At 48.4% G+C, this 18,464-nt stretch overlaps 1 protein-coding gene across 1 annotated transcript in view; it reads right to left on the bottom strand.

Moving 5' to 3' along the window:
* Window positions 1-10,979, bottom strand: part of PLXNA4 (plexin A4) — a 432,942-nt gene extending 421,963 nt beyond the window's left edge. The window contains exon 1 of the mRNA XM_075142680.1: window positions 9,801-10,979. Within this exon, the coding sequence (XP_074998781.1) occupies window positions 9,801-10,979 (1,179 nt within the window). The remainder of the gene's footprint in view (window positions 1-9,800) is intronic.
* Between the last annotated feature and the right edge of the window lie 7,485 nt (window positions 10,980-18,464).

Raw genomic sequence — 18,464 nt, 5'->3', positions numbered from 1 at the left:
ACGGTCCCTCACTCTGCTTCTCCCACTCTCTCTGTGTGTCTGAATACGCGACTGGCTAATATCGCCTGTTTACAGGATAAATCAGCTGAACAAATCCTATTATATTTTGGAACACTGACAACGACGGGGTAATGACATTGAAACAGGGAAAATACGGTGTTGTTCCTACTGATCTAATGTCACCCACATGCTCTATCAGCAATGCCAGCTCCAATACTGCATGGAGGAAACAGAGGTCCCTCTCTATTTCTGCCGTGCTGCCATTTAGTTGCATGCATATCTGGGTGTCTTGCCTTTCCTGCGTCTCAAGTACTTCTTTAAATATTTTAAGTATTATTAGAATCTGCGCCATAAAGCAGAAAACATTGGGGCTGCAATGTTTACTAGCTCCTAAATTGAAGCAAATGGGTGCTGGTGGCACAGGGAAGATGTTAGGTCCTACATATTGTGTAGTTATCTGCAGGAGAAAGATGCAACACGGGTCTGCATTTCAGCAAGCCACATTCATCCACTTACTGACGTTTATCTGTGCAACAAAGCAGAGCTGAAGAGAAGGACGGTTCAGAGGTAGATGTGTGCAGGACACCGAGGTCCCCAGCTCCATCCTGAACTTGGACATATCTACCCAGCCAGGTCCATGCCGGCTCTGCAAACACCGTGTTTTGTCCCAAAGCTGTTATCATGTTACCCAAAGAGTGGGCCAGTGCTAATAAAATGCCTCTCAAGCAAATTTACAGCAAAACCATATCCCACACTAGCAGAGTCATGCAGATGCCAGGCTGGGAGTGTCTGGGGCAGAAATATGGTCAGATGAGATTTGGACATCTCTCTATAGGGTACAACAGCCTTTCTCGTCTCCATCTTCACACCGGACCACCTTCAGGATGGACACTTCCAACATCTGTATTATCCTACCTGGTACAATGGGGACCCATGTTTCCATGCAATTTGGATAAATAGAAAAACATGCTTATTTCAGGGGGAGGGGGGGAAAAGTCTTATGTTATATGTCTGCTGGAATATAAAATAAATAGACATGCGCATCAGATCATTCCCAGAGGCTAAACATCTTCGCTGATTCTCCAAGTACTAAGACAGACCCTGCACTGTTTTTCACCCCGACAGCTACACTTGCATCAGGCAAGCAAGAAAGAGTCTCTGCAGGATTTGGCCCAGAAAGCAATCCTGAATCCAGCATACCCTCGATCCCCTCCTCAACAGAATGGTTATTGTACAAACTCCCACGCTCGGCTGCCCCCAGTCCGGAGGTGCTTTAAATAGCATCGGGCTCACGAAGGGAGCTGGAGTCACTTTGCTTCTGGCTTTTCCAGGATGGCTGGGTTTTGCTTGCTGCTTTTAAAAAAAAAACCAAAAAAAAAACTGTTGCACAAACATTCCCATTGGCCCACAAGGCGACCTCCTGGCGAGGCAATACCAGGTCAGGTTTGCGAAGTAGCTGATCTCCCAGCATGGAAGAGAATGCGAGGAGATCATATGGACCCCTCCAAAAATGCAAAGCTGAGCCACAGGAGACCGCAGGGCTCAACCACAGAAGAAAACAGGCTGGGTCACTGGCAGGGGAAGCAGCAAAGATCAGCTCCCAGAAACAAATCTTATTGTCTATGTGGCAAGAAGCGCAGGCAAATGGCACAAGCAGTGATGGAGAAGCTGACCCCTTGCTCATCTGTAGATGCAGCTACTGGGGGACCACCAGGACCTGGGGCTGATGCTGAGCTGCTCATGCAGAGCCAACGTGGTCCAGAGATGGGACTGATGGTGGGGGAGGAAGCTGTGCCTGAAATATCTCAGACACAACAGCGACTCAGCAGCCTTGGGCCCTGCTCTGTTCTCAATGAACATTTTGTGTGAGCGGGGTCAACCAGACGCGAGGAGCCGGGAGAGAACAGCGCTGTGCATGGGTTTGGCACCCAGCCACTTAAAGGCATAGGGTTTCCTCTTGCTTTATGCTTGGGAAGTAAATAAATGGTTTTGAGAAGGAGGTTGTTTCCAAAGCATGCTTTTTTTTTTCCCCCAGGACAAATAATGAGGATTCTGGAAGAAGAGGTTGCAGGGTGGGGGTGTGATAAGAAGCTAATTAATTACCGCCAGCATTATTTCTGCATGCACACTGATCTGGAAGTATCCTTTCAAGGACAGGTGTTTAATACTGAGGAACATGCTTAACACCTCAAACGCAATCATCCTCTCCATGCAATTAGGTCCTGGTTTACAGCCCTTAAGTGCAAGCTTCAGTCGATGTAGGTGCTCAAGAGTTTTTGTTTTTCTCTCCCCCAGAGCCTTCAAAGCCACTTTTTTTTCCTGCCTGGAGTGCAGAGCACTTTACAGAGGCAAGGAAGTGTCCTTATCCCTGCTGGCTGAAAGCAGAGAGGTGGCACGTGGGAGGAAGGATGGCCACCGAGGAAAAAGTGAAGATGAACCCATGTGGTGCCTGAGAAGCCCCTGCAAATGAGCTCTCACCAGATTAGCATATGCATGCCCACCTGAATAAGCGGTGGGCTTTTGAGGATGTCCAGAGGACTGGGATATGGCCAGCAGCTATACCCAGGCTGAACTAAGAGCTCATGCAGATGCTGGAGAAGTCCTGTAGTGCTCATCCAGCACTGCTCAGCCATAGGCACGTACGTTGATGGAAAAGCCAGGAAGGTCTTGTTCCTGCAACTCCATTAGTTGTGTCCCTAGCATGAACGCTAGGCATGCTAATCAATGAATTAGTGCTGATTAGTTAATGAGCCTGCTGGTCACCTCACAAAGGAAGAGATGGGGAGACTTTCCTAATTCCAGTTACAGAGGGGCCAGGACCTTGCTTGGAGCGGTGGAGATTTGAACTCAGCTGCTCTCCATTAGCCTGAGGAGCATGGCCCCAGACATCTCTGGTCACTTCCACCACTGACAAAAATCATGAGAAATACCAGCCATGTCACTGGTGAGAGCTCCATGCTCCGCTTTCCCCTGAGCTGCCTCATGTAGCAAGATAATATGACATTTCTCTGATGAAGTGTCTTTCGTCCTGGAGCACAGCCAGCTTTGCAGGGGAGACGATGGTCAGGCCTGCTGAAGATCGAGAAATGAGGAGTGGGAAGGCGCATGGGGGAGATTTGCAAATCATAGAGCTCAGCTGCAGAAACCTTAAGTCAGCGCCCTACCCCTTGTCCATATTGCCTCCCCAGTTAAGCCCTCCATCCACTCCAGCTCCCCGCAACAGCAAGAGGATGCTTGTCGCCTCTTATCAAAGTTGCTGGGCTCAGCAAGTCCCTCCGACAACACGCTCCGCGCACATGCACACACACTCCCATCCAACACAAACTGATGTGACCAATTATACAAATACAGATCTGGCAGTAGTAAGCCTGTTTGCTCCGTCTCTGAGTCTCCAGTGAGCATTCCCAGAGAGGCATTACCGTATTTCTGAGGCTACTGCCTTTGCACAGACTGCACTGTGTCATTTTTTTCATTCCTGCTCTTGTTTGCATCTTCAGAGGAAGAAGAGGAAAGCACTGTTAAAAGTTGACCAAGAACTGACCTCAACTGACCATGAGCCCTTTGGATCAGAAACATGAGTCTGTATAATTTGGGCTATAGATATGTACGCAAAACTCTTGTGCATGGTCTATCCAGTAGAGATGAACAAAAAGCCCTATTGTGCAAGCACGAGTGACATTGACCCCCTGCAGAGATTTACTTAGGATAGCCCTACCAGCAAGCAGTGACACTACGAGGTCTAATGAAACCGATAGCTCGTTCCTGTGACTGTGAGTCATTCCCCTGGGAAAGCAGCAGGCTCACATACCGGCCAACCCAGCCGGGAGAAACGGGCAGGGGCGGTGTGTGCAAAATGTCAAAGCAGCAGTATCGCATGGACCTCCTTCCACGCATTCCTCTTCCCAAGGGCTAAGCAAAAGTTAACACTCCCTTTCACCCCAACCTTTCCCTTTAAGGGCAAATGATGGGGGGAAATGACAGGCAGAGATGACAACTCCTGCTTTTTAGTTTGTAAAGTGATTTTTTTCCTTGAAATGCTCCTTCTTTCCAGCAGGTCCAGCCCGTGGCCTTCTTTGTAAATGATCTTGTTTTTCTATCCCCCTTGCTAGAGAGGAACACAATAGCAAGGATGATATTCCCTCTTCCTGCAACAGTTGGGAACATTGGGCACAGAACTAAGATCCAGGAGTCCCTGAGCTGCAACTGCGCTGCAAGTTATGTTTTACTGTGCCTTAGCCAACCCTCCTGTAAAACAGGGGTAATGCTGCTCCCCATCTTGGTGTCTCAGAGGTGTTCTGTCAGACCTGTGTCCTGTTAACCCCAGTGGTGACAAACGCAAGCCCTGGGAGGAAGCGGAAAATCATGGAATAGGCTATTTATATGAAAATCGTGGTCACCCCATCACCAACAGTGGCCTTGCCAGGAGTCAAGTTGACTGTCCCCTACCATACACAAAGTCCTTCTACCACCTGAGCTAGAAATGGCCCTTCCTAACCTGGTGGCATGGAGCAGAAGAGAGCCCATGGATCAGCCCCAAGGATCAAGCAGCGTTCATCCCGGGGTTAGGTGCTCATGCTGCCAAAGCAAAATGCCTGTGCACCCAACTGACATCCAGACATGCCTAACAGCCATCCATGGAAGGACTAATCAGCAATATGCCCTCTACAGTCTCCTCCTGCATTCAGTTAAACCCCATGAGCACAGCACTTCTTGCTTGGTGGGCGTCAAGCATCTAGGATGGGCCAGGGGAATGCAGGGAAAGCAGGAGGGAGCAGGAGAGCAGAGTCCACTTGAGGAACAGATGCATGGAGGAGATGCAGGACTCTCAGGGATCTAGGCACTGGTATCTGCAAAGATGTTTTGGGGAGTTACTGACTTAGGTTTGCCTTGAAGCATCAGAAGCACAGGAAGACTTCATAGCCAAGTCACTCCTCAGACAATGACTCGGGTCCCAAACATCCACCTCGCCTGCAAAGTGTTGGAAAAGTGTTAGCAAAGTGTTGGAAAAATATTGCCCAGCCCTTTACACAAGGCTTTTTGTTAGCTGGTCAGCTTCAAAAACATTTCTTTTCTCCCCCAAGTGACAGCGCTGCCATGAAAAACAGGAAGAGATTGAATACAGTAATTTAAACAGTCAAACTCCATTTCCTGCCAAAAGGAAAAGAAAATACCAGCAAAAGGCAGAAGCCAGGCGATAGTTGGGGACAGACACTTTGATTATCTTGGGCAGATATTTGCACTGTGTATCCAGTAAAAGCTACAGTGATGGAGGTGACACCTTTTCATTTCAGGGACTGGAGTCTTTTAGGCTGCAGAGCGGCAGGTGATGCTGTGAGGCAGATCAGGCTGATGAGGAGACCAAGATCTCCCAGGATAGAAGCCCTGGGTTGCAACCAGCTCCTAAGCTGACAGCCGGGAACCAACAACACACCGTGTTTGGGACTTCATTGCAAGGCAAAGCTCCAGCAAGGATCTCTGTTCCTCTCGCATCTCCCCAGCAGACCCTGGCACCCTCATGCTGCTTTGGGGTCAGTCACCAAGAGCCTCCTCTTCTTCATCCATGCTTGTATGTCCCACACAGCAGTTTACCTGCTTGCTCCCCAAGTAGAGGGGAAGGCTCCCCTGCCTCCACGACTGAGCATCCCAGTAGTGCAATTGTCACTGGGCTTCAAAACGCACCTATTGTTAACCCTGTTCGATAGTAATGAAAATCAACAAATCCCCCAATGATCAGGTCCTGTACCAAAATGGCCCATTTACATCTCCGTCCTCCTCCCAAACTGCCTTTTTTTTTTTCAGAAAAATAAATCCAGCATTTCCCAACTGTATCAACAGTTAATTACAAAGTTTATGGAGCATATTTAAACCATGGCCTTCTTTATCCAACATGAAGTTGTTTCTTTTTAGCAGGGCCTGTTGCAACAGGCTGAGGGGGAATGGTTTGAAACTAAAAGAGGGGAGATTCAGACTAGATATAAGGAAGACATTTTTTACGCTGAGGGTGGTGAAACCCTGGCACAGGTTGCCCAGAGAGGTGGTAGATGCCTCATCCCTGGGAACATTCCAGGTCAGGTTGGACGGGGCTCTGAGCAACCTGGTCTAGTTGAAGATGTCCCTGCCCACGGCAGGGAGGTTGGACTAGATGACCTTTAAAGGTCCCTTCCAACCCAAACCATTCTATGATTCTGTTTCAAGAAGCCTATTTTCTCCCTCCAGAACAGCCCTTCCTTCTGCCAACACCCCGCATGTCCATACAGCCTCGCTCCCTCTGCTCCGTACATTGATGCACCACGCTGCACCACAGAAGTGGTCGCGTTTCGGTGACACACAATGCTCTTGCTGGATAGCCAAAGGGGATGAAGGCGCTCTCTGTGGCTATATAAGTGGGAATGGCTTCAGTATCAGGAAAGGAGATTTAGATTAGACATGAGGGAAAGCTTCCTAGCAGCAAAGACAGATCATGTAGGGAGAGAGAGGAATCTCCATGGCTGGAGGTTAAGAACAGGTGAGACAAACATCTGTCAGAAATGTTATAAGTAGGGCAGAAGGGCAAATCAGATGACCTCATAAGACTCTCTTTTTTCCCAGCCTCATTTTTCTCTGATTATATGAATATCTAAGCATTTGGGGTCAAGTGTACTGTTTAAATATAATCTATTATCCTGCATTTGCAGAGAGGAAAACCAGCACGGTATTACCTGGAACTGTTCATCGCCTGAGTGAACATCGCCAATTTGCAAATCAACCGCCCAAACATAAAAATCCATCATTTTTTCCTGATTTATGCTGAAGATTAATAGAAGGACAGCTATAACACAGGGACAGGCGAGGAATGAACATTGAGGATCCTCCATTCATCTCTGGACTTTTATATTTTCCATCCTGGAAATTCTTCTGTCACATTGCTAACATCTGCAACACGCACACACAATTGGCACGAGAGAAGCACAGGTTCATTACACAGTTGTGTCTCCGTCCTTTGCCTTCACATTGGGTTTATAAACCAGACCAGGGCAAGTCTCCAGGACATCCAACCCTGCAGGATATCTGGAAACCCAATGCCTCCCGCTGCATGTTGACTGTGAGACACAGTACGTCCAGTCCAGCTTGCTGCCAGGTCCTACCTGACCTCAACTTTCCAAGCTCCAGCTGCACCAGCAAAGCTGCCTGACCAGAGAAGCTGCAGAATCTGCACTGTGCGGCTCTGGCCAAGTGCACCATTCCCCCACCGCCCTGTAATTATTTGTGTGCATATTGCAGGTTAAGAGAGTTGTGATGGGAATGATCCCCAGGAGACCTCTCTTGCCCTGAAGTGGCCTTAAGCAAGAGTTACACCAAGGCAGGAACACAAGCATCCTAATGTGGATTCCCTTCGAGTCAACTATTGCCCTATTAGAAAAATGTTTGTTACCAAAAGCCAGACCTGACTACGCACAAAGATGCGAGGACAGTGTGGTGAGCCCAGCTCCATAACCCATGGTCCTACAGTCAATACCACGAAGAAGGACAGGAATATGTCTTCTAATAGTGTTTCTCTGCAGGGCTCGGTGAGGATTTCCCACAGTTCGTCTCTACCCATCTGCTCAATGCCAGGAACATCAGCTGTATCTGTTCACATGCAGGATTTCCGCTGCTGAAGGCAGGGTAGCAGAGCTGAAGCTCAGGTCCAGCCTTGATCACAGGCAGGTTAAGCCTCTATTTGCACCAGCAGAGAAATATTTGACATCCACACAAAACCAGGGAAAGTCTTACTGATGGCTTTGTAATTGGTTTTAGAGCTGCTTCAAATAGATGTGCTAAGAGGCAGAGCAGCAGCGCTGGTGGATGGCTGGCAAGCAGGACATCAGCAAAGGAGACGAGGCCCTCACAGACATATATCCAGGCTCCAAAATACTTCACCAACCATCAAATATTTTCCAAGCTTAGCGGCTGGACTCTGCAACCCTTACAGCAGCCAAGTTACTAATACCTCTTCCCTCGGGCAGCACAGCTGATCTCAGACAGGGCTTGCCAGCAACTCTAAGTAGACTCATTTAAGGAGAGGACAGCCCACTTAGTTACACTTTTCAGACTCCTGTTTTTTCTTCAAGGATCTTCAGGCTCTTTCTCCAGCTGGCAAGCATTAACATCTCTGATTCACAGTGAAAAAATGCAGTCACAAATATGCTCTAACAGTTTTTCCCACTTTGTCACCCAGTCCCTGGCTCCCTCTCCCCAACCTTTGCAGGCCTGTCCCTCCAAAGTCAGTCTGATATGTCAGTCTTCTTGGTCCAGGACTCACCTTAAGGGACACAAGAAAGCTGTTGGCCTTTTTGCTCCTGTCTAAAGCCACAGAAGCCAGGTGACTCAGAGGTTTCAAACCTCCTGATTTGAGAGGTCCAGTGTTGCAAACGTTAGTATGGAGCACAAGCAGAGCAGATTTGCAAATGCATGGAGAGGCTTAATAGCCCAGGAAAGAAACTCCAGTGGGAAGCTCCCAGCTTAAATCTAAAGGCAGCTCTTTGAATGTGCAGAGGCCTTGAGGCTAAACAAAAAAATCAAAGCCAGATTTGGGCACAGCCTTTCTTCCTGTGCAATACTCCATGGGGAGCTTTGCAGGTCTAGGCAGAAGAAATCCCAACTAAAATGAAGGACTTGTCCCTCCGCACGTTTGGTGTGGGAGTATGAAAGCAGTGCAAGGTCAAGCAAAGATGCTCAAGGCACTGGTGTAAACAGGAATTAGGGCAGAGTAAGGCAGGATCAGACTCCCTGCAATAAAATCTCTGTCTGTGTTCCTCTTGGTCCGTCCTTGTCCTGCAAAGGAACAACAGCAGGGATCCCCCAGCAAAGGAGGCTTGAGTACAAAGGAAAGCCGGAGCAATCCCATATCCCGAGCCCTGACTGCTTAGAGATTATGGGGCAGGAAAGCGCTCTGGTGTTTCTCCGTATTCCCTTTGCTCAGACTTGAACTTGCCTCTCACTTGAAAGAGCTAATTAAGGAAGGAAATCAAAGCCCAGAGAAGCGGCTATTACAGCAGCCTGGGTGCAGTGCCGGCTGTAATGCTGATTTCTGTGCATGGTATCAAAGCCAGCCGTATGCTGGCAGGGCTGACGCAGATTTCTGCAATGACACTTTGGTGAACCGACAGAATAAACTAAGACAATTTCTTAAGACCATTTGTAGGTCAGGTAGACCAGCCTCTTCCCCAATCCTGCCCTTAAATCTTGCAGCCTTTAATCCTTGATCTGTAGCCAGGCCTTAATTTTTCAGTGCAGAGGCAACACAGAGCTGGCTGGAAACCAGAAGGCAAAGGACTTTGATGGTTAATGACCAGTGCTTCTCAGCCCTAGAAGAAACGAAGCCCTGGCTTCACAAAGCTCCCTGAACAAATCCTGTTCCGACTCCAGCCCAGGGAAATAAAATTACACCAGTAGACACAGGAACCAGCACAAGCCGTTGACATTATCTAGGTCCTGTTTTGGTTTAGGTTTGAGCCAAGACTGCACAAGGAAATGTGATTTCACCCCTAACAAATTGTACAATGAAATAACTACAACAGGCAAATTCCTCCTAAAGATTTCAAGGCCCCTTGGCTTAGTTCATCAGCAAACACAGCATGCCTGGGGAGGTCAGAAAGTGATACCTTCCTTAGCTTGTCCATGAGCAAACTGAGGCATGAACTGGTTAAATTAAGTGGTGTGGTGAGCTGGAGGCAGAGCCAGGACTGGGACAAGGCTCCCTGCTCTAATCGTTGAGCCGTGCTCTAAGATCTGTGAGCACATGAGGAGGTTAAGGTTGGGTGCTTAGGGGCTTCACTTACCGCACTGCTACAGGGAATGTCCTTGACTTTGAGCCAGGCCAGATCTAACGTCCCCTCTCCCCTGTAGCAGGACTGCAGTCTGTCCTTGATGCGATCGTTGATCTTTTTCAGGACAAAGATGCAAAGAGCAGACTCATCCAAGGACTTCATCTTCCTTTTCTGCCCTTTGGAGAAGACTGTGAAGAGGATATCATCCTCAGGGCCAACACCCAAAGACCTCGCTAAGATGGCTCCAGCCTTAGACAAGTAGGCTGCCTGGAGCAACCGGTACTCCACCCCATTCTTCTCACAGCCAATGGGCACCTCAACATAGGAGTTAAAGGCTGTGTCCTCCTTACAAAGCCGGACCAGCTTGGAGGTATAAACCTGCTCCTTCGTGGTGGAGCCAGGTGGTGAGATCATCTCAGGCTGCAGAGTCAGGAAATAGACAAAGTTACCACTGCTGAAGCCATAGATGTAGTAGATATCAAAGTCAGGGATGATGGTAAAGGTGTCTGAGGGGATCTTGATCATAGAGGCCACAAACTCATCATGAAAGACATATGCGAACATTCCATCTGCCTCGGAGTTCTTGGTGAGCTTTCTGCTGGAAATAGTGGGGAAATACTCAGGTTTGCCGTCCACGGCAGTGGCAATGAACAACTTGTCATCCATGTTGCTGTAAGAAACAATGACTCCAAAAACAGAGCCACTCTCATTCACCCCAGAGAGATAATGCTCCTTCTTGTGGAAGGGCTCTCCCAGCTTGAAGAGGTCATCCAGCCTCAAAAGCTTGCAGATGCCCTGGTAAAGACTCCCACAGGCTATCAACCGATTCTCCTTGTAGTCTATGAGGAGCATCTTGTTTATGTTGTTAGTGGGCGTCAAGGGTTCATTGCAGGTTTGGACTATCCTGGGAGGATAACACTTGGGATTGTCTTCATCAGGACCAGTCTGGTGGGTCACCAGGACCTTCAGGTCAGTGGAGAGTTTGTAGATCCTGTTGACAGCTCCCAAGTAAATGTGCCCAGTTCTTTCATCAACCACCAAGTGATTGAAGTTTCCCTCTGCTTGGTCTCCAGTGAAAGTGATGAAGGGCCTCTTTGGATGGACTGGCTGCTGCCTACCAAGAGGCAACACTGTGGTGGATAGCAGGAGGTGAGAAACCAGGCAAGTCCATTTCCACATGGCTAGTGACATGATTAGAAAGGTTTGTATTCCCAAGGGAACGAGGATTAAAAGCTGTAAGAGTCTTCAAAACACCAATTCCCTGGCAGATTTTGTCCTACAAGCAAAGAGAAAAGAAAACAAAAGTACATTACTATGGAGTATTCCTTCCTCCTCCCTCCTTCACAACCATGCCATCATCAGAGCGTATTTAATTGCTAATCCTCCCTTTCTCGTCTCTGAGCTCTCTACTTAAAACCAGCACAAAGGGAGGCCTCCTGAAAGAAAAGATGCTGGTAGAAAAAGCAGAAATCACATAGCAGAATAATAAATCAGCACCCTTTTACTCTCTGTTACACACACACGTGCCCCATGGTGCAGCACAAAAATTCTCTGGAAGCCAGAGCAGCGCAGAAAGCTAATGGTAGAAACACCAAGCAGTACTGCTGTTTGCACTGCCAGACTTGACCCAGTTGTGTATTTGCTATCTAAGAAGACAGAACAGGAGAAGGATTATTATCCTGCTCTTCTGGATGAGGGACTGAAGCCTAGAGAAGGTCAGGGACCTACCTACAGGGACAGGTCCAGATGGATGCTGAGCTCTTTTGCAACCCTTGAAGTTTGCCAGGAAGAAGCCAGCTCTGGTCTGACATTAACAACCTTTCAGGGAGACCTCGGTCCAGAACGGGCCTGTTTGAACAGACTCTCTGAGGCTTCCAGATCAAAGCTGCCTCATGCCGGTCCAGCCTGGAGTACAGACGTAGGAGTTGTGGTGTGCCAGCCTTCACAGCCACATCTACGAAGGGCATGCAGCCAAGCACGGAGCAAGCAGAGCACCAGGTCTCCTCCCTCCCCTGGGCTCTCACCACAAGACCGCTCTCCACCCACTGCACAGCCAAGAAAACATTGTCTAAAAGAGAGCTACGGTTCCCCTGGGCATGTCAGAGGACTGAGGAGAAAGGGGTTGCCTAACTGTTAACAGTAATAAAGTCTAAAGGCCCATGAAGTAGGAAAACTAACAATCCAGGGACCAGCCTGGTGACTCTCCAGAGGGAAGGGGGTTTCCTTGCACCACTCAGTCTCTTAAAATCTCCCAGGTTTTAACCAGGATGGCGGGAGAAGTATGGAGTTCAAACAGCTTCTGTAATTTGGTGAGCACATCACCAAGCCCTATCCCCATGCCTTGGAAATGCATCTGCCTACTCCATACATCCATCTGCTCCCTGCTCTTCCAGCTTTTCATGACTGTTTCTGTTCCAAGAGCAGCTTTGGCCCCTTATGGCCCCCCAGAGCATGTGGGAGATGGAGTCCCACCAGCTCAGGTCTCACCAGCCAAGCTCCTTGCTGAGTGCTGACTGTACAACCCTTGGTACTGGTGGCCAGGCTGAGGCACACAAGTCTTCCCTCCCTCCATCCCTCTTTAACATCCAGGTCAGAATTTCACGAAACTGTTCTTGATTTTAAAAAGGACACAAGTCAAGCCCCAGCTCCACTCCCGCAGGCCAGTGTCCTATCACCTCTCTCGCGGAGTGGCTTTGCTGACATCAGGGGTGTAACTAGCTGAGCAAAGGTGATGACAGCCAGCTCTGCGCAAGCAGGAGGCAAGGGAAAATCACTGTTCGCAGATCCCAGCAGGGAGGAAGATGTGGCAGTGACACAGGTCTGGATTCGCAGCTTTTTCAAATCTCTGCAACTCTGCTAACGCCAGTGGAACTGAAAAATTTACTTCAAGAAATAATAAAGAGAATAAATCCTGTCTTCTTCTGACCTGTAGACTGATTAGATCTGATAGTGGAAAGGGTAAGTCTGGGCTTGCAGAGCATCCACCACTTTTATGCCACCCCAAATATTTCAAAATTCTCACAGGAGCCAGAATTTCAAAGCTGTTGTATGATCACCTTCACCTCCCACTGCCCTCCCTACCGCAGCAGCCACAGGCGTTGGATAGATGACGGACAAAGGTCATTTCGCATTTACTTTAGGCGTGTTTACCCTGTTCTGCTTTGCCTTTCTGGTCAAGCAAATATTTAATAAAATCAAGCTTATACTGCAGAGTTTGCAAGACTGTCTTGCGAGCGGGAGAGGATTCGCTCTGCAGGGATACGCAGGCTGGTCACGTAGGCTTTTAATAACCTTTATTATGATAGATTGAGTGGCGATGGGATGAGCTCTCCCTGCACAACCATTCCTCTTTCAAAAGAGGCCATCCTTGAGAGAGCAGCAGAAGAGGGAAGCTGTCTCTGTTTGAGTCCTGTGTTCAGAAACATCACGTGGTGACCCTGAACACCAGCTCCTGTCACTTATGAGTTATGAACCATATTTCTAACAGACAGTGGTTTGATCGGGCACTAGACAGATCTAGGAAGAAATTATTCTTTTCAAGTACTAAAAAGATATCTATTTTACCCCTATATTTTGCTATATTTTGCTCTTCTTAGCCCTGCAGAGTCAGCACAGCTGCAGGACAGGGAAATGGGAACTCCCATGACCCGGAGACTGAAAGGTAACAGCACCTCTTCTGCAACAGAAGCCATCTGCCCGAAGGTCATCACAACACCCAGGAGCAGATTTGCAACAACATAAGAGGAGATACGCTCCAGAGGTGACATCTTTGAGGCCCAAGCAGGAGAGAATCACGATTGACTTTGAGGTGAGACCATCACTTGTAGAGAGGGGGTCAGGCCTTGGAACAGGCTGCCCAGGGAAGGGGTTGAGTCACCATCCCTGGAGGTATTTAAAAGACGTGTAGATGTGGCGCTTAGGGACATGGTGTAGTGGGCATGGTGGTGTTGGGTTGATGGTTGGACTCGATGATCTTAGAGGTCTTTTCCAACCTTAACGATTCTGTGATTCTATGAGGGGGTGGCAAGGGGAACCTTCCTCCAGGCAAAGACAGCAAATTTGATCTGGAAACCAGAGAGACCCCACTAAGAAACTCCAGGAAGGCTGGATGAGGAATTCCTTTTGCAGCAGACAAGGGTGCTTCAAAAACAGTGAACCTCATGGGGGAAGATGCTCACCTCCAGAGGAAAGAGCCTCAAGTCTGCCAGCACCGATAGCCACCAAGCAAGCACAGGAACAGCCTTTTGGGACAAAGCAGGGAGAGCAGGAGCCTGGGGCTATCTTGCCATCTTCCATCAGCCATCTGAGTGACCCTAGGAGCAGGATTTTCTCTCTGTATGCTGCTGGCACTCACTCCTCTCCCATCTGCTCAAGTTGTTTGCCCTGCACCCTCTGTCCTGGAGTCCCAATCAGTATTTGAGCCTCTAAGGGCTATAATTTATAATTTGGCTTAATTAATAAATAACAGTAGAGGGCAGAGGCAAGGAGGATTGGTGTTTAGCTTGCAGAATAGGGCAAGGTTTGTACTACCCCTTAGAGGATGCACCAAGGAGAAGGGGGTTATGCATGTCTTTTTATTACCCATGTCTTTTTATTACCCATGTGTGGAGAGCAGAAATCATAGCAGCTGGGAAGACAAATAATGCAGTGCCATAGACATACCCAGCCTCTCAGGCTGCTCGGACTGCAAGAGACTAATTATATTATAAGAAAAAACCAAAAAAACAAAAGGCCAAAGTGAGCAGGCAGTGAGATCTGGGCTTAGGTTCTGAGCTGGGTATTTCCAAAATAAACCCAAACCACCTCCCCACAATGACTAGGCTCACTCGCCTTTCCCCCCAGAGACGTGGCCAGCAGCAATGCCACGACACAGCGTGCAGGGCTCTGTGCGAGACCAGACTGTCCCTCTGAGCAACTCTACGTGGCTTCTGCCACAACAGCCTCTTCACCATCACATTCAAGGTCCCTGGGAAGGTCACACAGCCTCTACAGCCCCAGGGATCTGTAGGGAAAGATCTTTTGGTAGAAAGCAGCCCTTCTTTTTCTCCCTCTGCCAGGAACAGCTGCTCCTCTGCTCTGCTGCACCCTTCACATGCAGTGGTGGTACTGAGGGGATGCCACAGGTCATAACAATACTCCAAAAGTTTTCTTTTAGACTGGATCTCTTGGGTGAGTCTCTTCATCACCCCACAGTATGAAAGAGACGAGACCCTGCCTACCTCCTTCTCTGACCACGGTTAGGCTGTGGTGCTACACAACCTTCATGACATGCAGCAATCCCAAAGGAAGATATCATTCTTCTTCTAGAACTGGAGCTACACCAGATTTGAACCTAGTCTGGATATGAAATCGGAGCAGAGGAAGCCTTCTCGCAAATCCAGCTGTTTCAGAAAGGGTTCCATTGATGGTCAGAGGAAGATCTCAGAGTCAGGTCTCACACCACAATCCTGCCCATGGAACTAGAGTCTCTACTCTATGTCTTTTAAATATCATATTCCCCATAAGACTTCTTGAATTCACACAGTTTGGTTTAAGGACTCATTTCCTCCAGAAGGACAGCAAGTTATGATGCTGCTGTACAGCATGGTTACTTATTTACTGTTGTTGACCGTTTCCTGCAAAAGTTAGAGCCCCCTGAGTTGGAGGATGCAGCTTGGTTCTGCTCCGGGGTCTCCAGGAAATGATCCCAAGACTCAACAACCAACACGCAACCCTATGGTCAAGAGATGGGGCCCTGGACAAGAAAAGTTTGGATGCAAAAAAGCCTAAGAGGAAGGAACTTTCTTAATTTCTTTTAACTCAGATGGTGGCTGTTATTAGATGGGAAAGCTAGGGAATGCTGAATACATCCTCAAAACCCAGCAAGTTTCAAGGGGAGAAAGTCAAAAAGGATGCGCTATGGCTGAGGAAGTAAGAATAAATCAGGAATAAAGAGGACACAAAAGACTGGTCTGTGAATTGAGAGGAAGGGAAGGACTTGGAAGAAAGTGTACAGGGAGAGGGGAAAGAGAGAGCTGGGGCACTCGGTTTTGACTGACAATCTCACAAAAATCATGGTCACTTCCCTGTACTGGAGAGTGGCACAAATCCACTCCACCACAATGACAGCTCCTGAAAGGAACATGTCACTGGGTGAACATGGGTGATGTCAGCATCTCCCCATTTGGCTCACACACAGAAAACCCTCCTGCTGTCAAAGGTGGTAGACAGATTCACATCATCAGGTCCCCTGCCACAGCCCCAGGTTGACAGCGGGGACACTGCAAGGTCAGCAGCAAGAGGAGTCACACGTGAGAGCCTGGCTGCAAAAAGCCATGGAAGAAAACCCACCCTGGGTGCAGCTCCAGCCAGGGGCTCAGAGCAAAAGTACATGTTAAAATCTAGAACAGGACCAAAACGTGCTGAAAAACAGCACTGGGAGGGAGAGAAAATCCACCACCTCCTCCTGCAGAGCAGGTCTGACACCACGCCGGGGGTCCTGGTGGCTGGTGGGATGGGCTCAGTGGGTTCTCCACCAGGCAGCACCTGGCTAGGAGGAAGCCAACAGCACCCAGGACTCCTGGGCAATGCCAATGGCACGGGCTAGGTGGTTAATGAAGCCCAGCGTTAATCAGGCGGCACGCTCCTCTGTTTACTTTTGCTCCACTCAGGCACGGCTATTCATTTCCCGGGATGCGGGAGGCCGGGCACAGATGCTGACGAGGCAGACGCCCAGCGACGGAGCCAGCACACAGCGATTCAGCACCAAGTGCAGCTACACAATCCTTTTAATCTCAGCTAAAGATTTTTTTTCCTGGCTTCCTTTAATAAACCCTGATTACCATGGATAGAAGCTTTTCTTTGGGAGCCGACATGGCCAGAAAACTCATACAGAGACATTGTCAACAGCTCCCCCGACAAAGACTGACTTCTAACTTCAGCTAAATCCCTTTCTCCCCGAATTTACAACCTGTCCAACGCCTGACGGAAACCAAAGGCAAGTCTCTCTTTGAGTGCATCCCGTGCCAGATCATCTTTTCTTCGGAGCTCGCTGCAATGAACAGATCCCAGCGCAAGCTGCAGCTTGTCCCAAATAAAGAGATTAATTTCAGGAGCGGTTTGTTTGCAAGGCACTTAAACTAAGGTGGGACAACATGGCCTTCCCTCGTCACACAGATTATTCTATTCAGGCACTCAGATGGTGCCCATCACCTTGTTACCTGTGCATCTGCCAGAAGCGTATTAAGTGATGGGACTAACACTTGCCATGAGTAGGACTTCCTTCCTTTTTTCCTGATTCCCCTGTGTGATAAAAACTGTATGTGGATGGTGTCTCTGCCTGCATTTCAGGCTTGGTTTCCTACCAGCAAAAGCAGGTCAGAGCCGTGCTCCTTTGTGCTTGGGAGGGAGAGCAGAGAGGTTTGTAATGGTTTCTCAGTTCCTCCAGGAATTTGCTACACAGAAACTGGAAGAAAAGAACACAAATATTCATTGCCACAGAAACAAGAATGGAGTTTTAAGGTCATGGAAATAACCTACAAATCCAGAGACCAGGGTTAAATTCTCTTTTCTGGAGCAAACTCACCCATGAGTCTCCATGGCTGAGTCCCACCCTCCACGATCCCGGTAACAGTATTTCCCAGTCTCCTGAAAGTGTTCTGAGGATAAATCTGTTAAAATTATTCTTTATCAGAGTAACTGGGGAAATGTAAACCCCCAGACACACAAAGTATTGTAGCAAGAGCACGCAAGAGCATACCAGGTCATTGATTTTAAGCAAACCACGTCACAACAGCTCCTAACTTTGTTGACCCCACCTAGAGGAACGTGTGTATGAGACCATATAGGTCCAAAGCACTGAGAAAAGTGAAGAATTGCCAAAAGCCAGTGTGTCAGGTTGATTTCTGTTTCAAAGTCTCATTCTTGTCCCTTACAAGCCACTGTTCACTCCTGGGGCTCTGTTCTCCTCACTACAAAACATTTCTCTACTTTATTTCAGTGAGGTGCAACTCTCATGGTGTTGGTTCGCCAAGAAATTAAAAGGCACTTTACAGGTAAAGAGACTCTGATCAGCTCTAGATACGAAAAGGAATAAACACAACCCCTAAAGGAATGATGAATATTGAAAAAAAAATGAACTGGGTTTCATCCCAACAGGTCTCCCCGGCTTGTACATCAATTACAGCATTTTAGGACAGCCTTGAGGAAAACAGCGGTTCCTTCCTCAGAGGTCATAGAATCATAGAATCATTAAGGTTGGAAAAGACCTTTAAGATCATCGAGTCCAACCGTCAACCCAACACCACCATGCCCACTAAACCATGTCCCTAAGCGCCTCATCTACACGTCTTTTAAATACTTCCAGGGATGGGGACTCCACCACTTCCCTGGGCAGCCTGTTCCAAGGCCTGACCACTCTTTCAGTAAAGAAATTTCTCCTAATGTCCAATCTAAACCTCCCCTGGCGCAACTTGAGGCCATTTCCTCTCGTCCTGTCGTTTGTTACTTGGGAGAAGAGACCAACCCCCACCTCGCTACAATCTCCTTTCAGGTAGTTGTAGAGCGCAATGAGGTCTCCCCTCAGCCTCCTCTTCTCCAGACTAAACACCCCCAGTTCCCTCAGCCGCTCCTCATCAGACTTGTGCTCCAGGCCCTTCACCAGCTTCGTTGCCCTCCTCTGGACACGCTCCAGCACCT

This window comes from Calonectris borealis, chromosome 1, assembly GCF_964195595.1.
Source record: "Calonectris borealis chromosome 1, bCalBor7.hap1.2, whole genome shotgun sequence".
NCBI classification, from domain to species: domain Eukaryota; kingdom Metazoa; phylum Chordata; class Aves; order Procellariiformes; family Procellariidae; genus Calonectris; species Calonectris borealis.
This window is presented reverse-complemented; position numbering and strand designations above follow the sequence as displayed.